Source organism: Peromyscus leucopus, chromosome X (assembly GCF_004664715.2).
Source record: "Peromyscus leucopus breed LL Stock chromosome X, UCI_PerLeu_2.1, whole genome shotgun sequence".
Classification (NCBI taxonomy): Eukaryota; Metazoa; Chordata; class Mammalia; order Rodentia; family Cricetidae; genus Peromyscus; species Peromyscus leucopus.
The window spans coordinates 24,575,533-24,598,453 of NC_051083.1; the positions used below are offsets into that span (position 1 = coordinate 24,575,533).

General features: G+C 41.4%; 1 protein-coding gene across 1 annotated transcript; it reads left to right on the forward strand.

The window, feature by feature from the left end:
• Positions 1-12,477: 12,477 nt before the first annotated feature.
• LOC114704608 (CDGSH iron-sulfur domain-containing protein 3, mitochondrial-like) lies at positions 12,478-12,888 on the forward strand. Its single transcript, XM_028885934.1, has one exon. The coding sequence runs from the start codon at positions 12,478-12,480 to the stop codon at positions 12,886-12,888; it is 411 nt and encodes a 136-aa protein (XP_028741767.1).
• The last annotated feature ends 10,033 nt before the right edge of the window (positions 12,889-22,921 follow it).

The following is a 22,921-nucleotide window of genomic DNA, read 5'->3' on the forward strand; positions in this document are numbered from 1 at the left end:
GAGCCAGCTGGTTAAGGATTACGCACCTCATCAGACAGAAGAGGGCAATGTGAAGTGAAGGCATTTTAGAGCACTGAATTATTTTAGGGGTGATGAAAGGACTTACAACACAGAAATCAGCTTGCAATGTATTCTCATTGGAAGTGGAATGAGTCTTATTGACAAACACTGCATTGTCACAACTTCACATCTTCAAACTGTTTCAATTTTCCCTCTGCCTGAGTTCTAACCTACTTGTTAGAGCTGAAACTGTGACTAGGAGAATCTAGCTCGGCACTATTGATTTTGAGCAATCCCTGGGCTGGGCTATCCTGTGTAGACTAGATGCCAACATCACCTCTTTTCTAGTTTTAACAACAAAACTGTTCTAGATGCTAGTCTCCTGAAGTAAGGCTCACCCTTGGTTAGCAACCACTGCTTTAGATTGAAAACTAATAAAATTTAGATTCTAAGTGTCTTTCATGGTTGCTGCAAGTTATCAAGAAGGAGACAATACTGACTGAGTCCCATCTGCATCATTGACGTGGAGACTTATTAGACTATATTTCATGTGTCCCATATAGCCAATTAATGACAATACTTGCTTGTGTTGAAAGAAGTGAGTAGACACGTAGTTGTAATCATCTCTTCAGTCATGATGCATATCTAGATCCCTGGCAGGTGCTTGTTGGTGAGCAACAGCCTCTGACACCCAGAGACAATTGTCACTAAAAGTTGACAGCTCACTGCCTGCCTTCAGAAAGAGTAAATTACAAGTTCTTGAAAGGAAATAATCAGGGGCTGTATATTCCCAAGCTAAGATGACACGGATTTTAAGATAACTCAGAGGAGATCTTCACAATTCCCATCTACAAACATCAGGATTTTTATTGTTACATATTACATTGCACAACTCCCTAGAAATAGAAAATACAGGTTGAAACCTACAGACATTTCAACCTCATCAGCTATATGTAACAAAAGAGACTATACTACTAGCTCCAAAGCTGAGACTCATGCCTTATTTTTGGTCAAGTACAGTAGAATGTGGAATGTTATATGTGCTATAGTCTTCCAAATGGTATATTATATTCTTTTGACAGTAGAGATACATTTTAAATCAGTGTATAAACTCTGTGGCTTCATAAATCACAGCAATTTCCTAAATATATTTTCTTAATAAGTTCTGTTTCCAACAACAGTGCTTCCTGTGAATAAAAGTGGAAGAAAAAATTTACCCCCTTTCTTTCTGGTTATTACCTCACTGGTTCTTTGTCTCTGTTTGTCCAATGCTTCATTTTCTTTCTACCTTTTTCCTCCTTCTCCCTCTTCTTTCTTCTTTGAGTCTGTTTTTCTGAACTATCTATTTTCATGTTTGCACATAGAATGCCAAGATCACAGATGGCTTCAGCAAACTGGAGCAAGACAATGCGGGAGGAAAGCCCCAGTCATTAAAGCACCTATGTAATGTAAATGACTTGGTTTTCTCCTCCACACACTCAGCTTTTCCAAGGCTTCTGGTGATGGGTGGTTGTGGTTTTCACGGGACAAATCATCAGTGAATGGAGAATGGTGATTCATTCAAGTTAATTCTTAGTTTCACCTTTTGTAATCTCTACCTAGATTCCAGATTGACTATAATGAACATGAAAACCTGGAAGAGGCAAAACAGTGTTGGAGCCCAGTGTAATCTTAATATCCAAAGGCGTGAAAGCTACATGACGAGTGGGCCATGCACATTGGCCTCCAAAGACTACCTGTTGCAGGCATCACCACATCCAGGCACACAGAGCTTCCGACGCACCTTAGAGCATGGCTGGAGATTTCCTCTCCCTGTGTTTGCCTGGTTGTCTTCTTTTTCCACATCTTCAGTAGCCATTTCAGGAAAGATTGGTTGGTTAGGGGACTTCCATTCTGTATTTCTGACACCACTGTTAGTGTGCTTGTACTGAAAAGTACAGTTTGATGAATTTCTTCCTTGTCAAGTTTGGTAATGCCTGTGACAAACACCTAATGTTACTTCAGCTTCTTCTACCAAAAATAAAACATACATATCTTTGTATAGGTGTTGTTTATGAAATACATTAATTTTTTTTTTTGCTTGAGAGAAACTAAATTGTGAGAAGATCGGTTTCCAGGATTGTTTCACTTGCCATTGAGTTTTATGGAATTACATAGCGCTGCAACACTTATTCATTACTTCAGAAAGTTTTCGAAAAGTTTGATTTGAAAGTTATTGGGAAAAATGTGTCAAGCTTCTGGTCTAAGGCACCAAGGGTTTAAAGCTCCTGCCCTGTAGTATTTTACCACCTAGTCTAGAAGCCCAGAAATAGACATAGCCTTTGGTAACACAAAAGCTAAATAGCAGGGCCTAGGGCATAAGAGCTCAAGCATTGTCTGTTAAATATTGTTCAGATGACCTCTGAAATCAGGACTGAGCAGCCAAAATTGGCCAATATAAAGAAATTACTCCAATCATAGCATAGAGTTTCGAAAATGGGATTTGTTGAAATCTTGAGTCAAAAAGACAGAAAAAGAAAGGTTTTTTTTTTTTTTTTTTTTAAAATTCTTAGATATTTACTTCACTGAGGCAGGGAAATAGACCTGAAGTGCCGGCTCTCACTGGCAGTTCTGTTGGCATTCCTAGTTCAAGGCTGAATTATCTAAATTATGATGCAAATCATTTTTACTTATGTAAAAAAACAGCAACACTGGGAGTGGTGGATAATGCCTGTAATCCTGGTATTCTTGAGGGTGAGGCAGGAGGATTGCTGCAAGTTTGAGGCCTCTCTGGTCTACATAGTGAGTTTCAGTACAGCGTGGGATACAGAATGTCTCAAAAAGCTGCTGCTGCTGCTGCTGCTGCTGCTACTGCTGCTGCTGCTGCTGCTGATGACGATGATGATGCTAATAGTCAATTCTTTATGTGTGATGCATTAGAAGTCTCAAATATGAAGATATTGAACACCACGGCCCTGTAAAGCAACCACAACATTCACTAAGACTTAGCCAATGACATCTCTGTGAGAGTAAAAAATTCATTTCCACACCAGCTGTCAGTTTGATAGTAGTTATCTCAAACCTAAATTAGTTATCACATTCAGAGGGTAAGGGTGTGGTTTAGTGGAAGAGCACTTGCTTAGCATGGGTGAGACCTTGATTTTGATTCTCAGCACCAAAAAACCCCAAAATGAAACAAAACAAAATTCATGCAACCAAATGCCAGCATCTTCCCATTGCTATCTTGGAATATCTGCAGTTTTTCATCAGTTGATGAAATTACTACAGTATTCGTGGTCAGCCAGTGTGCAGAAAGTTTTTGTAGTTTATTTCCAAGAAGTTGTCATCCCTATAACTCTAATTAGACTCAGCTGGATATTGTTTCTACCATGCTCTTTTAAATATACTCAAAGAAGGCAGAGCAGTGTGTTGCGAAGTCTTGAGTCTCTAACTTTGTAAGCAAATAGAAACCATTTTCTTAAAGTCCAAGCAAAGTGAGTCCTTTTTTTCTTCCTTTCTCAAAGGTTTATACCTTTATAAAAGGCTTGGCCAGATGCCCTTTAAATTCAGAGCATACCAAGGAAAGTCTTTTTCCACAGAAGAAAATTTCCTCCTCATCAGGAGGGACGAGAGTTTCCTTTCCTCTTTTCTAAGCTATGCATAACTGAATGTGTAAAGACTTGGTCTGGGAGGTGCAGCATGGGGTGTGAGTTCCCTTTGGCATGGCTCCGAGTTAGCATTCTAAAAGGGTCTTCCTCCTGCAGAGTTGGCACTGGAGAATCAATTTGACACCCTGTCCAACTTGCATTTCCCTGTCCAGGGGCCCGCAGTTGGTTTGGGATGGATGCCTTTTATTTTACCTTTGAGTTCCTTTAGTCTCATTCCTGGGAGCACAATTGTACTTGTCTTTTCCAGGTAATCTTTCAGGTAAACACCTGGCATTTTATTTGAAGAGCTAGAACCTGAGCCGCTCTTCACTGGCCTCCACATTTGGGCTTTGCAGCTGGAAAGCATGTTCACTCACGTTGCATTTTTACCATACAGGAAATCCTCCAGGGAGGGCTGGGTACATGTGGTACCTTTGAAGTACCACAAGCAATTTTCTCTTTCCTACTTTTCCTCAGTGTTTCATTACATTATTTTAATTGATGTATTTTGTCTGATGTGCTGTATTAGGAAAGCTTGAAGGATGACATGTTTAGCATACAATGTCTATTATGATTAACTCTCTTTATGGAAACATGACGCCTGCATTCCGAGTCTGCTCACTATCCCTGGTACTGGTTTGTAGCAACACAAACTAGTTCTTTGCACAGAGGCAGGAAAAGCCCTCAGACATTATCCCCCACTCCCTGCTTTGCCAAAGCTGAAAATTTGTAACTTTGTTGCACGTTTTAAAACTCATTTTTACAACATGTATTTCCTCCATTTGAGGGTCATTTATGTCAAGTGAAGCATTCGATGACATATTCATTTTCATGTATAAATGTAGTTTGTGGATAGAAACACATTTCTTACTATTTGGTGATGAGAGAGCTCCACAGGACTGATAAAATCGACCTAATTATCACGTAGTTTAAATCCAAGAAAAGTAGAGAAATGGCAGTGCTTGCTGCTCACTGTGCACTTTTATGCTGGTTTAAATTTCAGTTCGTGGAGATTCCTTGAAACAAACAAACACACTCCTAGTCTCTTTTCACCATGCACAAGGAAGGAAGAAATATCCAGAAGTAATAGATTCTTTTTGCCTAGTCACTTGCTCTGGAGAAGAAAAATGACAAAACAAAATAAAAATCCCACCCATTCATCACTAACGTTTAAGTCTAAGGAGTCCTCACAGTCTCTGGAAGAAATTCAAAGAATAAAAATCTCCATCCATATTTATAATCATCCAAGTCGCATCTGAGATAAACCAGCAAAGACACCCAGCTTCAAATGCTGTTTTAGAGATAATATCAAATTATTATTCATAATAACTTTTAAGTTGCTATCTATTATTATGAAACTTCTGAGATTTCCTTTTTTTGTCTTGGTGAAATATTGTTCTTTAAAAATGTCTTTCTCTTTCCTTACCCACTTTATATTTAAATTATGCTGAAATGAACCTTGAAATATAACTTTGTATTTTAAATGAGAAGCACTAAGTCATGAATTTGGGGTGATTTTTGCTTTCTTAAGTGGTCAGGGAATCGCTAACCTTTTTAAAAGCTGAGGTAGTTTTTCCATGTTAAGTACAGCACAAGGAAGAGGCCCAGTAAGCCAATTTATACCTTCTTGTGTCTCAAGCATGTTCGAATTGATTTCATCCAACTCAGGTGAGCATGGAAAGGGAATTGCTGCAGTTGGAGCACCTCAGAATTTTCATTGGACTAGTACACAAACTCCATAAATTTATAAGTGTGTGTGTGTGTGTGTGTGTGTGTGTGTGTGTGTGTGTGTATGTGTATGTGTATTCAGTGTAATGCAAAAATTCAGGAATTTAGTGCCATGGAGTAACATGAAATGTAGTTTGAACTGCATAGCAAAAAAAAAAAAAAGGCTTTAGAATTCACAAGGTGAATGTTCATTATACTTTTGGAGATCAAAACTGGCCACTTTCTAGGTTGTATTCTAAGAAAAGGTATATTTGGCTCAGTGTCCTAAGATTTTTAAACACATACAGTTGATGTGAATCCTAACTATGGGAGAAAATTTAAAAGGTCTTTAGTTCCCAGTGGAAATCTTCCCCTGAACCATTTGCATGGACCTGATCAATTATTTTGTGTCATTAATTCTTTATTTAGTGTGTGTGTGTGTGTGTGTGTGTGTGTGTGTGTGAGAGAGAGAGAGAGAGAGAGAGAGAGAGAGAGAGAGAGAGAGAGAGAGAGAGGGAGAGAGAATGTGAAAGGGGGAAATTGAGCTGATCTGGAAAACAGACTTGCTGGTTTAAGAAAGGCTGCCCCTTGCTCCAAGGTTTGTGGGTCCTTTCCCTTCTCCTTCAACAACCACCCCCTCCCTGATTGCAACTGTTAAAAAATGGTGACTGCTGGCAGGACCAATTAGGGATGAGAGGGAGTCTGGAGAGGAGGGTCCCAGAAGACTATAAAATGTCTAACCCCAGAGTACCACCTTCCTGCAAAGCCTTACCTCTGAGGTCTGTCCCATCCCCTTGGTGGGAGCTGTTTGTTCTAATAAAGTTTTTTGGGTTTTCTTCTTTTTTTCTCTCTGCGACTGTTGTTTCTTTGTTCCCCATTAGTCCATAACTCTAACTCTTGGATGTTGCAGAATTATTTCCCTTCCAGCCTCAGATCTGAAATCATTATTTTGTGTCTGAGACCTTTCACACAGGGTAGTGGTGTTGTTGCCCTTTTGGCATCCCTGCTTCAGATTTCTAGCTGTCACAGTCTGTCAGTGGTCCCTCACTCTCCAATGGTCACTTCATTTTCCTCTCTAGGTGAGTCTACTTTCCAGGATGTTGCAGTTATGCATATAGCCATACAAGACTTTATACATTGGTGGTAAGATCCAAACTCAGATCCTCATGCTTGCTCAGCAATTACTATTACCTGCTGGGCAATTTCCCGAGTCCCTCAGTAATCATTTTTAATAAATTGAATGCTTTATTAAAGTCATTAAAAACGGAAATGCCCTTGGAGAAAGAAGACTAGATTTGCATTTTGTTAACATTTGAAATATCTTTGTACAGAGACAAACTAATTAAGAATAACGAATCAGTATACTTGAAAACCCATTTAAATCTGATTTTGGACTCTCTGTGACTCCATCTCTCGACTATACCAAACTGGGTATGGTGATGATGCAGGAATAGAGGGCAGAGGAAGAAAGAGATCTGAGGAATTACAACCAAGAAACTTACCATTATAAGCTTTCGTTTGGCATGCCTCTCCAGTCCTCGACCCTGACTCCATTAGAATACATCTTTGGCTCTTATGGGAGCTGCAGGACACAGTCAGACCTACAGTCAACCATCTGGGTAGTTTATGGTCAAAGTGGCTGTGCTTAGTTAGAGTTTTATTGCTTTGAAGAGACACCATGACCATAACAACTCTTGTAATGGAAGGCATTTGACTGAAGCTGGCTTACAGTTTCAGAGGTTTAGTCCATTATCATCATGGTGGGAAGCATGGCAGACATGGTGCTGGAGAAGGAGCTAAGATTTCTACATCTTGATCTGCAGGCAGCAGCAGTAGACTGTGTCCCATACTGGATATAGCTTGAGCATATATGAGACCTCAAAGGCCACCCCCACAGTGACACACTTCCTCCAACAAGGCCACACCTACTCCAACAGAGCCACACCTCCCAATAGTGCCACTACTTATGACCAAGCACTCAAACACTTGAGTCTATAGGGGGCAGGGGAAGGTCATTCCTACTCAACCACAAAGACCCATGGAATAATGCCACTTCCTTGTAACTTCATGGAAGGATGGGATGGGCTGCAGAGGAGTAGGAAAGTTGGAGTGTCAGTGAGGCCCAAGAGATGACTAAGCCAGGACTAGTGAAGATATTCCCTGTTTTACTTCATTTTCTATTGCTATAAGCAAATTTCACAGACCAAATGCTGTATATGAAAAAGAGGTTTGTTTTGCTCATGGTTCTAAGGACAGAAAATCCTAAAACTGGGCAACCACATTTAATTGACTTGTGCTGAAATCCTCAATGTCAGAAGAAAGAAACAGGAGCATACAGAAGAGAGATGAAGGAGAGCTAGACTCTTCATGACAGCCCATTCTCATGATAAAAAATTCCTTCCATTTCACATAACAAAGACGTCAATCCCTCTTAAAGGCCCCACTTTCTGAGACTACTATATTGACAACCACATTTCAACATGAGTTTTGGTGGATGTTATGGTTGGAATATAAAGTGTCCTCCACAGACTCATGTGTTTGAGCACACAGTTCTTCAGCTAATGACACTATTTTAGAAAATGTTGGAGTGTATTGGATGTGAGGCCTTGCTAGTAGAAATAGGGAACTGAGCATGGGCCTTGAAGGCCATACCTTTCCTTGTTTCTGCTTTAGCTTTCTCTGCTTCCTGGTTTGTATTATGTGAGCAATCCACTGCTGCATAGTCTTGCCACAGCAGGGAGAACCACCCTTGCCATCATGACTTCTGTGTCATGTGGATTGCGATCGCTCTGAAAGTGAACTAAAATAAACTTTCTGTCTTAGGGTTTCTATTGCTGTGAAGAGACACCACGATCACATCAACTCTTATAAAGGAAAACGTTTAACTGAGGCTGGCTTATAGTTTCAGAGGTTTAGTCCATTATCATCATGGTGGGGAGCATGATGGTACTGCAGGCAGACAGGGTGCTAAAGAAGGAGATGAGAGTTCCTATATCTTGACTCACAGGCAACAGGAAGTGGTCTGTCTCACTTGGTGTAGCTTGAGTAAAGGAGACCTCAAAGCCCTCCTCCACAGTGGCTCATTTCTTTCAACAAAACCAGGCCTACTTCAACAAAGTCACACTTCTTAATAGTGCCACTCCCTTTGAGGGCCATTTTCTTTCAAACCTCCACACCTTCCTCACTTTTGTTGTTTGTTTTTGTCAAGCATTTTGTCCCAGCTATGAGAATGTACTGCAGTGGTTACAAACCATATTTTACCCACATTTGATTGATCCCCTATCAAATAATTGATTCTCAACAAGACACCAGGTGAAGACCAGCCAGATGACTTCAGTGGGTAAAGAGTTGACTTCATGAGTCTGACAACCTGAGTTTGATCCTTGAAATCCATGTAAACATAGAAGGAGAAAGCCCAGTTGATAAAGTTGTCTTCTCACCTGCATGTGTACATCCCTCATATCACACAGACAAGCACAAATGTTATGAGGGTCTTGGGTTAGGGTGGCCATCTAGAGGTACTGAATTTGTCCCCTGGGACACACAAAGTATTATACATCCTGGAAAGAGGAAAAATGAAGTGACCATTGGAGAGTGAGGGACCACTGACAGACTGTGACAGCTAGAAATCTGAAGCAGGGATGCCAAAAGGGCAATAACACCACTACCCTGTGTGAAAGGTCTCAGACACAAAATAATGATTTCAGATCTGAGTCTGGAAGGGAAATAATTCTGCAACATCCAAGAGTTTATGCTTGAGACACAGGATCTCAACTCTAAGTTTTGGACTAACAGGGAACAAAGAAACAACAGTGTTGCAGGAAATTGAAACATGAGGATTGCTGAGACTTGCTTGGTGCCAGTCTAGTTACAGTTTCAATTAGAGAACTTATCTCAAAGGACCAAGGGAGAGAATGGTAGAGCAAGACATCTGATGTCCTTCTCTGGCACTCACTCATGCATGCATGGGCATGCACACACATATACATATATAGTATAGCATATTCATACACACACCACCAAGAACACCACCAACAAAATTATTGTTAAATAGCTGAAATGTTAGCTTTTATTAAAAACTTAAGCCTGATTCTATAACCAATATCCAAAATTTTAGTCAAAATGGGGCAAAATTTTCTTATCTCCTTTCAGGGGAAGTTAGAGTCTCTGAAAGACCCATTTCTGTGGGGATGTAATGAAGAAAATGCAGAGGATAATTGGTTCCATTCATTTTGAAATTCCTTATAATACCATGAGGAATTAATTCATATTCAAAGAAAACTGAACAAAGCTTTAGGAAAAGCCACTATGTTCCACAGTCCCCTTTCAATGGAGGGGGGTAGCCTTTTGGCAGTGGTGGGTAGAATATTTCTTAGGAAGTTCATTCATCATAATTTTACATGTCACACAGGAGTCTCCAAGCCTGGGAATAGGTCATCATCTTGAGGCTCACATATTTGTCTTATGAATATAGCCCACACAAACATATGCAGACATATGATGTTTGAGTTCTTTACATTTGTGATTCCCAGTCAGAGTTTTGTGAATCAGAATCACCCTGGGAATGACTGATTCTGAAAGGATCAGTGATATTGTAGGAACAAATGATCCTCAAATCTCTCAGTTTATATTAGCAAGCTTAGTTTGGGCTTACCATATGTGTTTTTTGAGGGTGGAAAATGACTCTGCTTTATCGTATGTTCAGTGTAATAACAAGGTGAAAGAGTAGCTGAAACATGGTATTGTCATGGCATGCAGTGAAGAGAGTGATAGACGGCAAAGAGAGTCTGGCAACCTGCTAACTGTCTCTTGCCATCACTGCCAAATTGCATTGACCAAAGAAAATCACAGCACATTTTAACAGTAGGTTTGAGAACTACAATTCTCCTCCTCAGACAACAGTGAATCTTCTGAATAATGATATTTGTCAGGGTTCTCTAGAATAACAGAACTTATAAAATGAATCTCTCTCTCTCTCTCTCTCTCTCTCTCTCTCTCTCTCTCTCTCACTCTCTCTCTCACACACACACACACACACACACACACGCTGTAGTCTAGCTAATACAATGATTGATGACTGCTTATGAAAAGAAGGTTGAAGAATCCAGTTATTCAGTCCAAGAGGCTGGATGTCTCAGTTGGTCTTCAGGATGCTCCAGAATCCTGAAGAAGTAGGTGCTAATTTTGATGAAGGAATGGACTTGATAGTGAGGTGAGAGCAAGTAGGCAAAGAGAGGATGCTTCCTTCTTCCATGTCTTTATATAGGCTTCCAGAAGAAGAAGTGGCCCAGATTAGACATGGGTCTTCCCACCTAAAAAGAGCTGGGTTAAAAGTGTGTCTTTATCCTTCAAGGATCCAGATTAAAGTTGTGTCTTTCTGCCTCAAAGATCTGGATTAGAAGTGGATATTTGTCCCTGTGCTTTATCCAACCTTGGTCTCAACAATTCTCATATAAACCCTCCTCTTTCTCGCCAATTGGACTCCCAGAGCTCCACCCAGGGCCTGGCCGTGGAACTCTGCATCCAGTTCCCTCAGTCATTGGATGGGGTTTCTAGCACGACAATTAGGGTGTTTGGCCATCCTATCACCAGAGTAGGTCAGTTCAGACTGTCTCTCGACCATTGCCAGCAGTCTATTGTGGGGGCATCTTTGTGGATTTCTGTGGGCCTCTCTAGCACTTTGCTTCTTCCCATTCTCATGTGGTCTTCATTTACCATGGTCTCTTTTTCTTGTTCTCCCTCTCTGTTCTTGATCCAGCTGGGATCTCCCGCTCCCCCAAGCTCTCTTTCCCTCGACCCTCGCCCTTCATTACCCCCACTCATGTCCAGGCTGTTCATGTAGATCTCATCCATTTCTCCACCATTGGGCGATCTCCGTGTCTTTCTTGGGGTCCTGTTTTCATAGCCAAACAAATGGAAACACATGAAATATGAACCAATGGCTGAGGGGCCCCCAACTGGTACAGGTCCTCTGAATAGGTGAGACAGTTGATTGGCTTGATCTGTTTGGGAGGCATCCAGACAGTGGGACCTGGTCCTGTGCTCAGTGCATGAGTTGGCTGTTTGAAACCTGGGGCTCATGCAGGGAAGCTTGGCTCAGCCTGGGAGGAGGGGACTGGACCTTCCTGGACTGAGTCTACCAGGTTGATCTCAATCCTCTGGGGAGTCTTTGCCCTTGAGGAGATGGGAATGCGGGATGGGCTGGGGGGAAGGGGAGGGAGGCAGGAGGGGGGAGAACAAGGGAATCCATGGTTGATATGTAGAATTAAATTATATTGTGAAATAAAATAAAAAAAATATTTTTAAAGCCAAAAAAGTGGATATTTGTAGATGAATTTCTAAATGGTCTTATTAAATAAAAAACATGGAGCCAAATATAGGGGTGAAAGCCTTAGAGATCAGGGAGAAAGGAAAAGCCACCAGCCAACCTTACCTCACCAACTCTGCAGCTTCCAAATTCGAGTTACTTCCTGTCTACCCATGCACATATGCTTTGATGTTCTGCCATCTGATTTGCTCTCTGTCCAGCTACCTCACTTCCTCTTCCTACACAGCTCTGTCACTTTCTCTGTCTGTATAGACCGCCAGACCTCCATGATTAACTAGCATTGGAATTAAGGCGTGTGCCACCATATCTGGCTCTGTTTCCAGTGTGACCTTGAACACACAGAGATCCTGCCTGCTAAGTGATAGGATTAAGGGGGTGTGCTTCTTTGTTTACTTATAATGGGTGGCCTTTTTTCTCTGATCTTCAGGCAAGGTTTATTTATTAAAGCACAAGTAAAATATTACCACATTTCCTCTTTTTTTGTCTAATAACATTTTTTAAAAGTTATAACTAATAGAAAAACTATATACAATAAATAATATAACTATATACAATATATACAAGCAATAAAAACATCAACAATGTCTAGTCCATTTACATTTGACAAATTCAGAGAAAATATTCCATTAATTCAATTAGGTAGATAATCTTCAAACACTCAAAAACCTACAGAATATAGCATTTAAAATGTTTTAAGAGAGTCCTTTTTCCTGAGGGAGCACTGAGTGGATGCCAAGACCTACCTCTACTGTGACCCTTTTTTCAACCCTTTTGTCGCTCCCACAGCCCCTTAACCTGTGGTCTTTTCCTTCCCACATGGGCTTCCAGCATCCTCTCTTCTCCACTGATTTTATTTTTCTATTTCCAAATCACATCTGCTGGCCTGCCTCGTCGAAGCTGTGCCAGAGGTGGGAAATCTCCTCTTGGCTGGCCCGATGGTTCCCCAAAGAACCAGCCAAGCCCGTGGTGGCACAGAAAACACCCATCAAGTTGGAGCTTGTTGCCGGGAAAACCTACAGATGGTGTGTATGTGGCCGAAGTAAGAAGCAACAGTTCCGTGATGGCTCCCACTTCTTCCAGTGCACTGGCCTTTGGCTACTCAAGTTCAAGGCCCAAGAGACCCACAGTGGCTCTATGTACCTACAAGGCCACCAGCATCCTCCTTACTGTGACAGTACCCACAAGAGGGAGCAGGTACAGAAAGCAGAAGTGGGCTCCTGGCTCTGAAGAGTACTGTGGCTCCCCCACTCCTGCCACCTTCCCCTCTGTGAAGCCAACAGTGCCATAGAAAGGAACATCTGAAGACCAAGTTGTTAGTTGTTCCCTGAAAAACCTGTAATCTCCTGTTGTGCAGTTGAGAGCAGGCCCGTGGTTCAACACCTGGTAAAGCTGTCTTTAAACAATGAGACCCCCAAAAAGGTTATAAGAACTTAGACTTTCTGGACAGTGAGACACATCTGCTCCTGGCAGCACCAATTTACTTCAGAGAGGAAGATGGGCATTGAAGACAATCTATACAGAGTTTATCTTCTTGGCACAAAATGGTCGTTTGGGCAAGAAACTACTCTTGCCTGGACTGCTTGACGAAATGTTATATAAACTGGACATGCAGGACCCATAGGAAGGTGACTACTGAACTCTGCAAGGCAAAATGGTCCTTCAGGTTCCTGCTTCACAGAAGAAACTGCCAGACGTTCTACAGGACACAGAGAGAAGCAACTGAGAGACTCTAGGCCTGTAGGCTGAAGATCGATGCCCAAATGTTGCACAGGAACTTTGGGTGACTGTCCAGGCAGCCAGCTGTCTCTGTCATTCTAGATTTTTGAAAATTGCTTACAATGTACTTCCTATTTACTTAGGTAGTATTATATCCTTCTGAGGTCTTTGATGTAGTTGAAGACTAGATAGTGATAATTGTAATTTTCCTTAGTTATGATAAAAGATAAATTAGACATGAAACTTTAAACTCACAAATATAGTATAGATGATAGAATATTTTCTTTAATTTTGCCACATACAAATAGACTAGATATTATAACTGTAATTCTTGTTAGATAACTGTTCTATTATATGTAATTTTACTATGTTAAAGTTAAAACCTTCCTTTTTGATTAGACAGAGAAGGGGAAATGCTATAGGATAATGCCCTTTTACACTGGTTTATTAAAAACACCGGATTGGCCAGTAGCCAGACAGGAAGTATAGGTGGGGCATGCAGACGAGGAAAATTCTGAGAAGAGGAAGGGATGAGTCAGGAGTCACCAGCCAGACACAGAGGAAGCAAGAGGACAAGTCAGAACTGAGAAAAGGTACTAAGCCACGTGGCAAAATATAGATAAGAATTATGGGTGAGTTTAAGTATAAGAGCTAGTAAGTGATAAGCCTGAGCTAATGGCAGAGCAGTTATAATTAATACAAGCTTTTGAGTGATTATTTTATAAGTGGGCCGTGGGACTGCAGAGGACTGGTGGGACTGGAGAAAACCTCCGGCTACAGATATTCCTACTTCAAATTAAGCAAAAATCCCTCAGAAGTGTGCACCTTCATTTGGAGTTTTAGTTAATTCCAGATGTAGCTGACAAACAAAATAGCCATCACAAAAGGAAAAAAATACCATATCCAGTTTGTATTGCCCATATGCTCACTGGAGCATGGTCAAACTCCCAGTGGCCAAGCCCCTTAAAGAAAACTGAGTCCTTCTTCACCCCTACTCCTGCCAGAAGCCATCAACTGTGGGGAGCAACATTTCAGGATCACTATCACAATTTTTAAGAGTTCTGAATTTTCAATGGCTTCTTGTTGAGACTCTTCTTTTTGTGAGGGGATGGGGAGAGAGATTGTCACAGAAACCTTTTATGTCTCTCATTCTCAACTGTGAGTCTGCAGTCATCAATACCGGTGCAAAAGAAGCTTCCTTGCTGTTTACAGTCAGTTGCAGCATATATCACGGACTTCCACATGGTTTCTGGTGTCAGCACATGCCATGGACCTCAGTATGGTCTCCAGGAGCAGTATAGATCATGGACATTGACATGGCCTTTGGCCCCGGCACAGGTCATGGACACCATCATAGCCCTCAGTGGCAGCACAGGCCACAGACATCAACATGGCCTCCAGCGGTCACATGGGCCACAGAGACTGATATAGTCCATAGTGGCAGCATGGCCCAAGGACATCAGCATGGCTTCAGACAACAGCAAAGATTACAGACATCCATATGGTCTTTGCTGGTAGCGTAAACCTCAGTTCACCATCACTCTGGCAGCAAACACAGACCATGGACACTAACATGGCTGGAGGTGGCAGCATGGGCCATGGACTTTGATATGGCCTATGGTGGCAGCCCAGACCAAGAACATCCATATGGACCTCCAGCTTCAACACGGCTTTGTGGTGGTAATCTAATTGTACTGAAATATTATTTTGATTGTATGTTAATAAATAAAGTTGTCCGGGGGTCAGAGCTATTAGAGCCATAGCAAGAGTGTGGCGGTGGTGGCACACGCCTTTAATCCCATAGATATCTGTGTGTTCAGGGATATAGCCAGCATTGGAGACATATGCCTTTAAGACCTAGGGGGCTGTACATTCAGACAGTGACGAGGCAGTCATGTGTTTGGGTTTACAACCAATGAGAAGGCAGAACAACATACTATAAAAAAAACGAACAGACAGGAAGTAGGTCTCTTTTGCGAAGCTGGGACAGCAGGAGGAAGGGTGAGATTTTAGCTCTGAGCTCTGACCTCTCGGCTTTCTCCTTTACATTGTTTCTGTGTTTCTTATTTAATAAGATGGTTAGTTACATCTATACGGCTTGGGACAGCAGCATGGACCAGGGACACCAGCATGTCTGTAGCATGTACCATGGATACCAACAGGGCCTTTAGGGGCAGCACAGATCATGGAAGTCTTTCCAGGAGGACAAATTCAGAAAATGAATCATTCTCCATCTCAGATATTCTCTCCTTTCTCAGAACAAAGACAGTCATGTGGCTGGGTGGTGTGTTCAGGGGCAGAGCCTATATAAGCTCCAGGCTGCTGCACACCACCCAACCAGCCCTACTTGACAACAACATGTTCCCCCATCCACTACAGCCTTCTCCTGTACCTGTAACCTCAGTCATATCTCTAGTTCCACCTCTCTCCATGGAACACACACCACTCCTTTCCTCCATCTTTCCCATCTCTCCATTGCATATTGTTCACTGAAGTGGCATTTGAAACTGCAGTCTGTCATACAGTATATTTTTCTTTTGCCCAAATAGCTTTACAAGCAAATATTCATCATAATGAGTAGTTGGTCTGGTTCAAGGCTTCTGGCATCTGAAGCACCATAAAAATACTGGACAATCACTGAGACTCATCTTGGTCATCCTGCTGTTGTCCAGAGTCTGGGGTGTTTTGTGGCTAGGCAGGGCATCTGAGGGAGGGATCTGTGAGAGCTTCAGGATACTGCACACCTCCTTGCCCTTGATACTGATGGCTCTTAGGCTTGCCAGGCACCACTGTCCCATACTCTCTGTCTCCTAAGAGGGCAAGTGGCTCCAGATGCATCGGCAGTGGCTCCATGCCAAGGACCAGCTGGTGGACCTGGACCAGCCCTATTGAGCCTTGACATGTTTCTGCGACAGCTTCAGAGCACAGCATACCTCCCTATCTTTGGTGCTGGCCTCCATGCCACTCACTGGGCAGTAAAACTATTGTGCTTTCAGCCTATGTCTCTGAGTCATACCCTTCATCCCTAGTTTCTAGTTTAATCATTCTCTGCCACATGGCACCTCTGTTCTGCTATCTTTCCCTCCAATTTCATGAGTCCACTTTTTAAAAGCATCTTCTCATAAGACTTTTTTATTTTGGCTCTACAGACTTTGCAACTTGTCTCCCTTCAGAGCCTTCATGGATATCTCAGACTTCTTGGAGCTGCTCTGTACTCCTGTGGTGGGTGCCAGTGGCCACAACCATCTTACTTTCCCCCAGGCGACTTCTTTTTTTTCTATTTTTCTTTATTAAAAAATTTTCTACTCACTTTATATACAACCCACAGATCCCACCTCCTCCCTCTTCTCATCTCCCAGCCCTGCCTCCCAAGCCACACCACATCCCCCAAATCAAGGTCTCCCATGGGGAGTCAGCAGAGCCCAGCACACTGAGCCTAGGTAGGTCCAATCCCCTTTCCACTGTACCAAGGCTGTGCAATGTGTCACACCACAGGCACCAGATTCCCAAAAGCCTGCCCATGCACCAGGGACGGATCGCTATCCCCCTGCCTGGGTGCTCCCCAAACAGTTTAAGCCAAACAACCTTCTTCCGTATCCCGAGGGCCTAGTCCAGTCCTATGGGGGCTTCACAGCCACTAGTCTACATTTCATGGGCCTCCAGTAATGTGGCTAGTCATCTCTGCACTTCTTCACCTCATGATCTTTACATTGGCCACCTGCAGAATCCCTCCCCTCTCTCTCATCAATTGGATTCCTAGAGCTCAGCCTAGTGCCTGGCCATGGATCTTTGCATCTGCCTCCACCAGTCACTGGACAAAGGCTCTATGATGATAGTTAGGGTATTTGCTAGACCAGTCACCAGAGTAGACCAGTCCAGGCACTCTCCGGACCACTGCCAGCAGTCCAAGGTGGGGTCATTCTTGTGGATTCCTGAGAGCCTCCCCAGCACCCTGCCTCTTCCTTTTTCCATGATGTCCTCATCTATCATGGTATCTTCCTCCCTGCCCTCCCACTCTGTCCCTGTTCCAGCTTGACCCTCCCATTTCCCTATCTTCTCATTCCCCATTCCTCACCCTCTGCCCCCAGCACCCAATCCATTCATGTAGATCTCATCCACTTTTCCTTTGCTGGGTCATCCATGTGTCCCTCCTAGGGTCTTTCCCTGTTAGATAACCTCTCTGGAGCTGTGGGCTGCAGTCTGGCCATCCCTTCCCTCACATCTGGTATCCACTTATGAGTGAGTACATAGTATGTTTGTCCTTCTGAGTCCGGGTTACCTCACCCAGGATGATATTTTCTAGTTCCATCCATTTGACTGCTGAGTAGTGTTCCATTGTGTATATGTGCGACATTTTCTTTATCCATTCTTCAGTTGAGGGGCATCTAGGTTGTTTCCAGGTTCTTGCTATTACGAATAGTGCTTATATGAACATAGTTGAGCAGGTGTCCTTGTGGTAAGATTGAGCATTCCTTGGGTATATGCCCAAGAGTGGTATAGCTGGGTCTTGAGGAAGACTTATTCCCAATTTTCTGAGATACTGCCATACTGATTTCCAGAGTGGATGTACAAGTTTGCATTCCCACGAACAGCAGAAGAGTGTTCCCCTTGCTCCACATCCTCTCCAACATAAGCTGTCTTCAGTGTTTTTGATCTTAGCCATTCTGACCGGTGTAAGATGGTATCTCAGAGTTGTTTTAATTTGCATTTCACTGATGACTGGGGATGTTGAGCAATTCTTTAAATGTCTTTCAGCTATTTGATATTCTTCTGTTGAGAATTTTCTGTTAAGCTCCGTAGCCCATTTTTTAATTGGATTGTTCAGTATTTTGAAGTCTAGCTTTTTGACTTCTTTATATATTTTGGATACCAGCCCTCTGTCAGATGTGGTGTTGGTGAAGATCTTGTCTAATTCTGTAGATTGCCATTTTGTCTTGTTGACCATGTCCTTTGCTTTACAAAAGCTTCTCAGTTTCAGGAGGTCCCATTCATTAATCACTGTTCTCGGTGTATGTGCTACTGGTGTTATGTTTAAGAAGTAGTCTCCTGTGCCAATGTGTTCAAGACTACTTCCTACTTTCTCTTCTATCAAGTTCAGTGTAACTGGATTTATGTTGAGGTCTTTGATCCAATTGGACTTGAGTTTTGTACATGGTGACAGATATGGATCTATTTTCAGTCTTCTGTGTGTTGACATCCAGTTATGCCAGCACCATTTGTTGAAGATGCCTTCTTTTTTTCCACGGTACAGTTTTGGCTTCTTTGTCAAAAATCATATGTTCATAGATGTGTGGATTAATGTCAGGGTCTTCAGTTTGATTGCATTGGTCCACATGTCGGTTTTTATGCTAGTACCAAGCTGTTTTTATTACTATAGCTCTATAGTAGAGCTTGAGGTCAGAGATCATGATGCCTCCAGAGGTTGCTATATTATACAGGATTCTTTTAGCTATCCTAGGTTTTTTGTTTTTCTACATAAAGTTAAGTATTGTTCTTTCCAAGTCTGTGAAGAATTGTGTTGGGATTTTGATGGGGATTGTATTGAATCTGTAGATTGCTTTTGGTAAGATTGCCATTTTTACTATGTTAATTCTTCCTATCCATGAGCATGGGAAATCTTTACATTTTCTGATATCTTCTTTGATTTCTTTCGTCAGAGACATAAAGTTTTATGGTGCTTCAGATGCCAGAAGCCTTATCATACAGGTCTTTCACTTGCTTAGTTAGAGTTAACCCAAGGTTTTTGTTTTTGTTTTTGTTTTAATATTATTTGTGGCCACTGTAAAGAGTGATGTTTTTCTGATTTCTTTCTCAGCCCATTTATCATTTGTATATAAGAGGGCTACTGATTTTTTTGAGTTAATTTTGTATCCTGCTACCTTACTGAAGGAGTTTATCATCTCTGGGAGTTCCTTGGTAGAATTTTTGGGGTCAATAATGTATACTATCATAACGTCTGCAAACAGTGAAAGTTTGACTTCTTCCTTTCCAATTTGTATCCCCTTGATTTTCTTTTGTTGTCTTATTGCTCTAGCTAGAACTTCAAGTGCTATATTGAATAAGTATGGGGAGAGTGCACAGCCTTGTCTTGTTCCTGATTTTAGTGGAATCGTTTTGAGTTTTTCTCCATTTAACTTGATGTTGGCTGTCAGCTTGCTGTAAATTGCCTTTATTATGTTTAGGAATGTTCCTTGTATTCCTGATCTCTCTAGAACCTTTATCATGAAGGGATATTGGATTTTGTCAAAGGCTTTTTCAGCATCCAATGAGATGATCATGTGTTTTTTTTTCCTTTTAGTTTGTTTTTATGGTGTATTACATTGACTGATTTTTGTATGTTGAACCATCCTTGCATCCCTGGGATGAAGCCTACTTGGTCATGGTGGATAATTTTTTTGGTGTGTTCCTGGATTCGGTTAGCCAGTATTTTATTGAGTATCTTTGCATCAATGTTCATGAGGGAGATTGATCTGTAATTCTCTTTCTTTGTTGCATCTTTGTGTGGTTTGGGTATCAGGGTGACTGTAGCCTCATAAAAGGAATTTGGTAATGTTCCTTCTGTTTCTACTGTGTGGAACAATTTGAAGAATATTGGTATTAGATCTTCATTGAAAATCTCGTAGAATTCTGCGCTGAAACCATCTGGTCCTGGTTTTTTTTTGTTGTTGTTGTTGGGAGACTTTTAGTGACCGTTTCTATTTCCTTAGGGGTAATGGGTCTATTTAATTACTTTACCTGGTTTTGATTTAACTTTGGTATGGGGTACTTATCCAGAAAATCATCCATTTCTTTCAGATTTTCCAATTTTGTGGAGTACAGGTTTTTGAAGTATGACCTGATGATTCTCTGGATTTCCTCATTGTTATTACGTCTCCCTTTTCACTTCTGATTTTGTTAATTTGGATGTTCTCTCTCTGCTTTTTGGTTAATTTGGATAAGGGCTTATCTATCTTGTTGATTTTCTCAAGGAACCAACTCTTTGTTCACTGATTCTTTGTATTGTTCTCTTTGTTTCTATTTTATTGATTTCAGCTCTCAATTTGTTTATTTCCTGGTGTCTGTTTATCCTGGGTGAGTTGGCTTCTTCTTGTTCTAGAGTTTTTGTGCTGTTAAGTCACTAGTGTGAGATTTCTCCAACTTCTTTATGTGGGCATTTATAGCTATGAATTTTCCTCTTAGCACTGCTTTCATAGTGTCTCATAAGTTTGGGTATGTCGTACTTTCGTTTTCATTGAATTCTAGGAAGTCTATAATTTCCTTCTTTATTTCTTCCTTGATGCATTGGTGGTTCAATTGGGCATTGTTCAGTTTCCATGAGATTGTAGGCTTTCTGTAATTTTTGTTGTTGTTGAAATCTAACTTTAAGCCGTGGTGGTCTGATAAGATACAGGAGGTTATTTCAATTTTTTTCGTATCTGTTGAGATTTGCTTTGTGACCAAGCATGTGGTTGATTTTGGAGAAGGTTCCAAGGGGTGCTGAAAAGGAGGTATATTCTTTTGTGTTAGGGTGGAATATTCTGTCGCTATCTATTAAGTCCATTTGAGTCATAATGTCTGGTAGTTCCCTTATTTCTCTGTTAAGTTTCTGCCTGATAGACCTGTCCATTGGTGAGAGTGGAGTATTGAAGTCTCCCACTATTTGTGTATGAGGTTTGATGTGTGATTTAAGCTTTAGTAGTGTTTGTTTTATGAATGTTGGTGCCCTTGTATTTGGGGCATAAATATTCAGAACTGAAACTTCATCTTGTCAGATTTTCCCTGCAATAAATATGTAGTGTCCTTCCCGATCTCTTTCAGTTGGTTTTAGCTTGACATCTATTTTATTTGATATTAGGATAGCTACACTAGCTTGCTTCTTAAATCCATTTGATTGGCTTTTATTGTCTTTTCCCAGCCTTTTATTCTGAGGTGGTGTCTGTCTTTGAAGTTGAGGTGTGTTTTTTGTATGCAGCAAATGATGGATGGATCTTGTTTTTGTACCCATTCTGTTAGCCTGTATCTTTTTATAGGTGAATTGAGACCATTGATATTAATGGATATTAATGACCACGTTAGTGTGTGTGTATGTGTGTGTGCGTGTGTGTGTGTGTGTGTGTGTGTGTGTGTGTGTGTGTGTGTATTTTTTGGTGGTAGTGTTGTATGTTTCCCTTCTTTGGTATTAGTTGGTGTGGGACTATCTCTTGCCTGTGTTTTCATGGGTGTATCTAATTTCCTTAGGTTGGATTTTTTCCTTCAAGTGCTTTCTGTAGGGCTGGGTTTGTGGAGAGATATTGTTTAAATCTGGTTTTATCATGGAATATTTTGTTTACTCTCCGTCTATGTTGATTGAGAGTTTTGCTGGGTATAATAGTCTGTGTTGGCATCCATGGTCTCTTAGTGTCTGCATAATGTCTGTCCAGGACCTTCTGGCTTTTAGAGTCTCCATTGAGAAGTCAGGTGTTATTCTGATGGGTCAGATTTTATTTGTAACTTGGCCTTTTTCCTTTGTGCTCTTAATATTTTTTCTTTGTTCTGTATGTTTAGTGGTTTGATTATTATTATGTGGCAAGGGAGTTTTTTTTTTTTTAATCCAGTCTATTTGGTGTTCTGTAACCTTCTTGTATCTTTTTTTTTGTGGTTTTTCGAGACAGGGTTTCTCTGTATAGCTTTGTGCCTTTCCTGGAGCTCACTTGGTAGCCCAGGCTGGCCTCGAACTCACAGAGATCCGCCTGGCTCTGCCTCCCGAGTGCTGGGATTAAAGGCGTGCGCCACCAACGCCCGGCACCTTCTTGTATCTTTATAGGCATTTCCTGCCTTAGGTTGGGAAAGTTTTCTTCTATGATTTTGTTGAATATATTTTCTGTGCCTTTGAGTTGGTATTCTTCTCCTTCTTCTATCCCTATCATTCTTACTTTTGGTCTTTTCATGGTATCTCAAATTTCCTGGACATTTTGGGTCATGATTTCGTTGGCTTTAGTGTTTTCTTTGACTGATGAATCTATTTCCTCTACTGTATCTTCAATACCAGAGATCTGCTCTTCCACCTCTTGCATTCTGTTGGTTCTGCCTGCATCTGTAGTTCCTGTTCATTTACTCAGATTTTCCACTTCCAGCAATACCTCAGTTTATGTCTTCTTTATTGTCTCGATTTCAGATTTCAAATCTTGAGCTGTTTCCCTCATTTGTTTAATTGCTTCCTCTTGGCTTTCAAGGGATTTACTGATTGCTTCCCATTTTTTGTTTGACTTTTCTTCTAATTCTTTAAGGGAATTTTTCATTTTCTCTTTAAAGATCACCATCTTCTTAAGGTCATTTTTAAGGTTGATTTCTTCTATTTCTTCTGTGCTGGGATGTTCAGGTCTTGCTGATGTAGGTTCTGATGGAGCCATGGTGGGTTTTTTGTTGTTGACTGTATTTTTGCACTGGCATCTATACATCTCTTTCTCTACTTGGTGGAAGTGGTGTCTGTGTTTGAGGGAGGCTCTCTTGGTCTGATCAGTACTCTTGGTCCAGTGGGAGCTCTTGGTCTAGTCGGTGCTGATGGACTAATTGTCTCAGGGAGAAG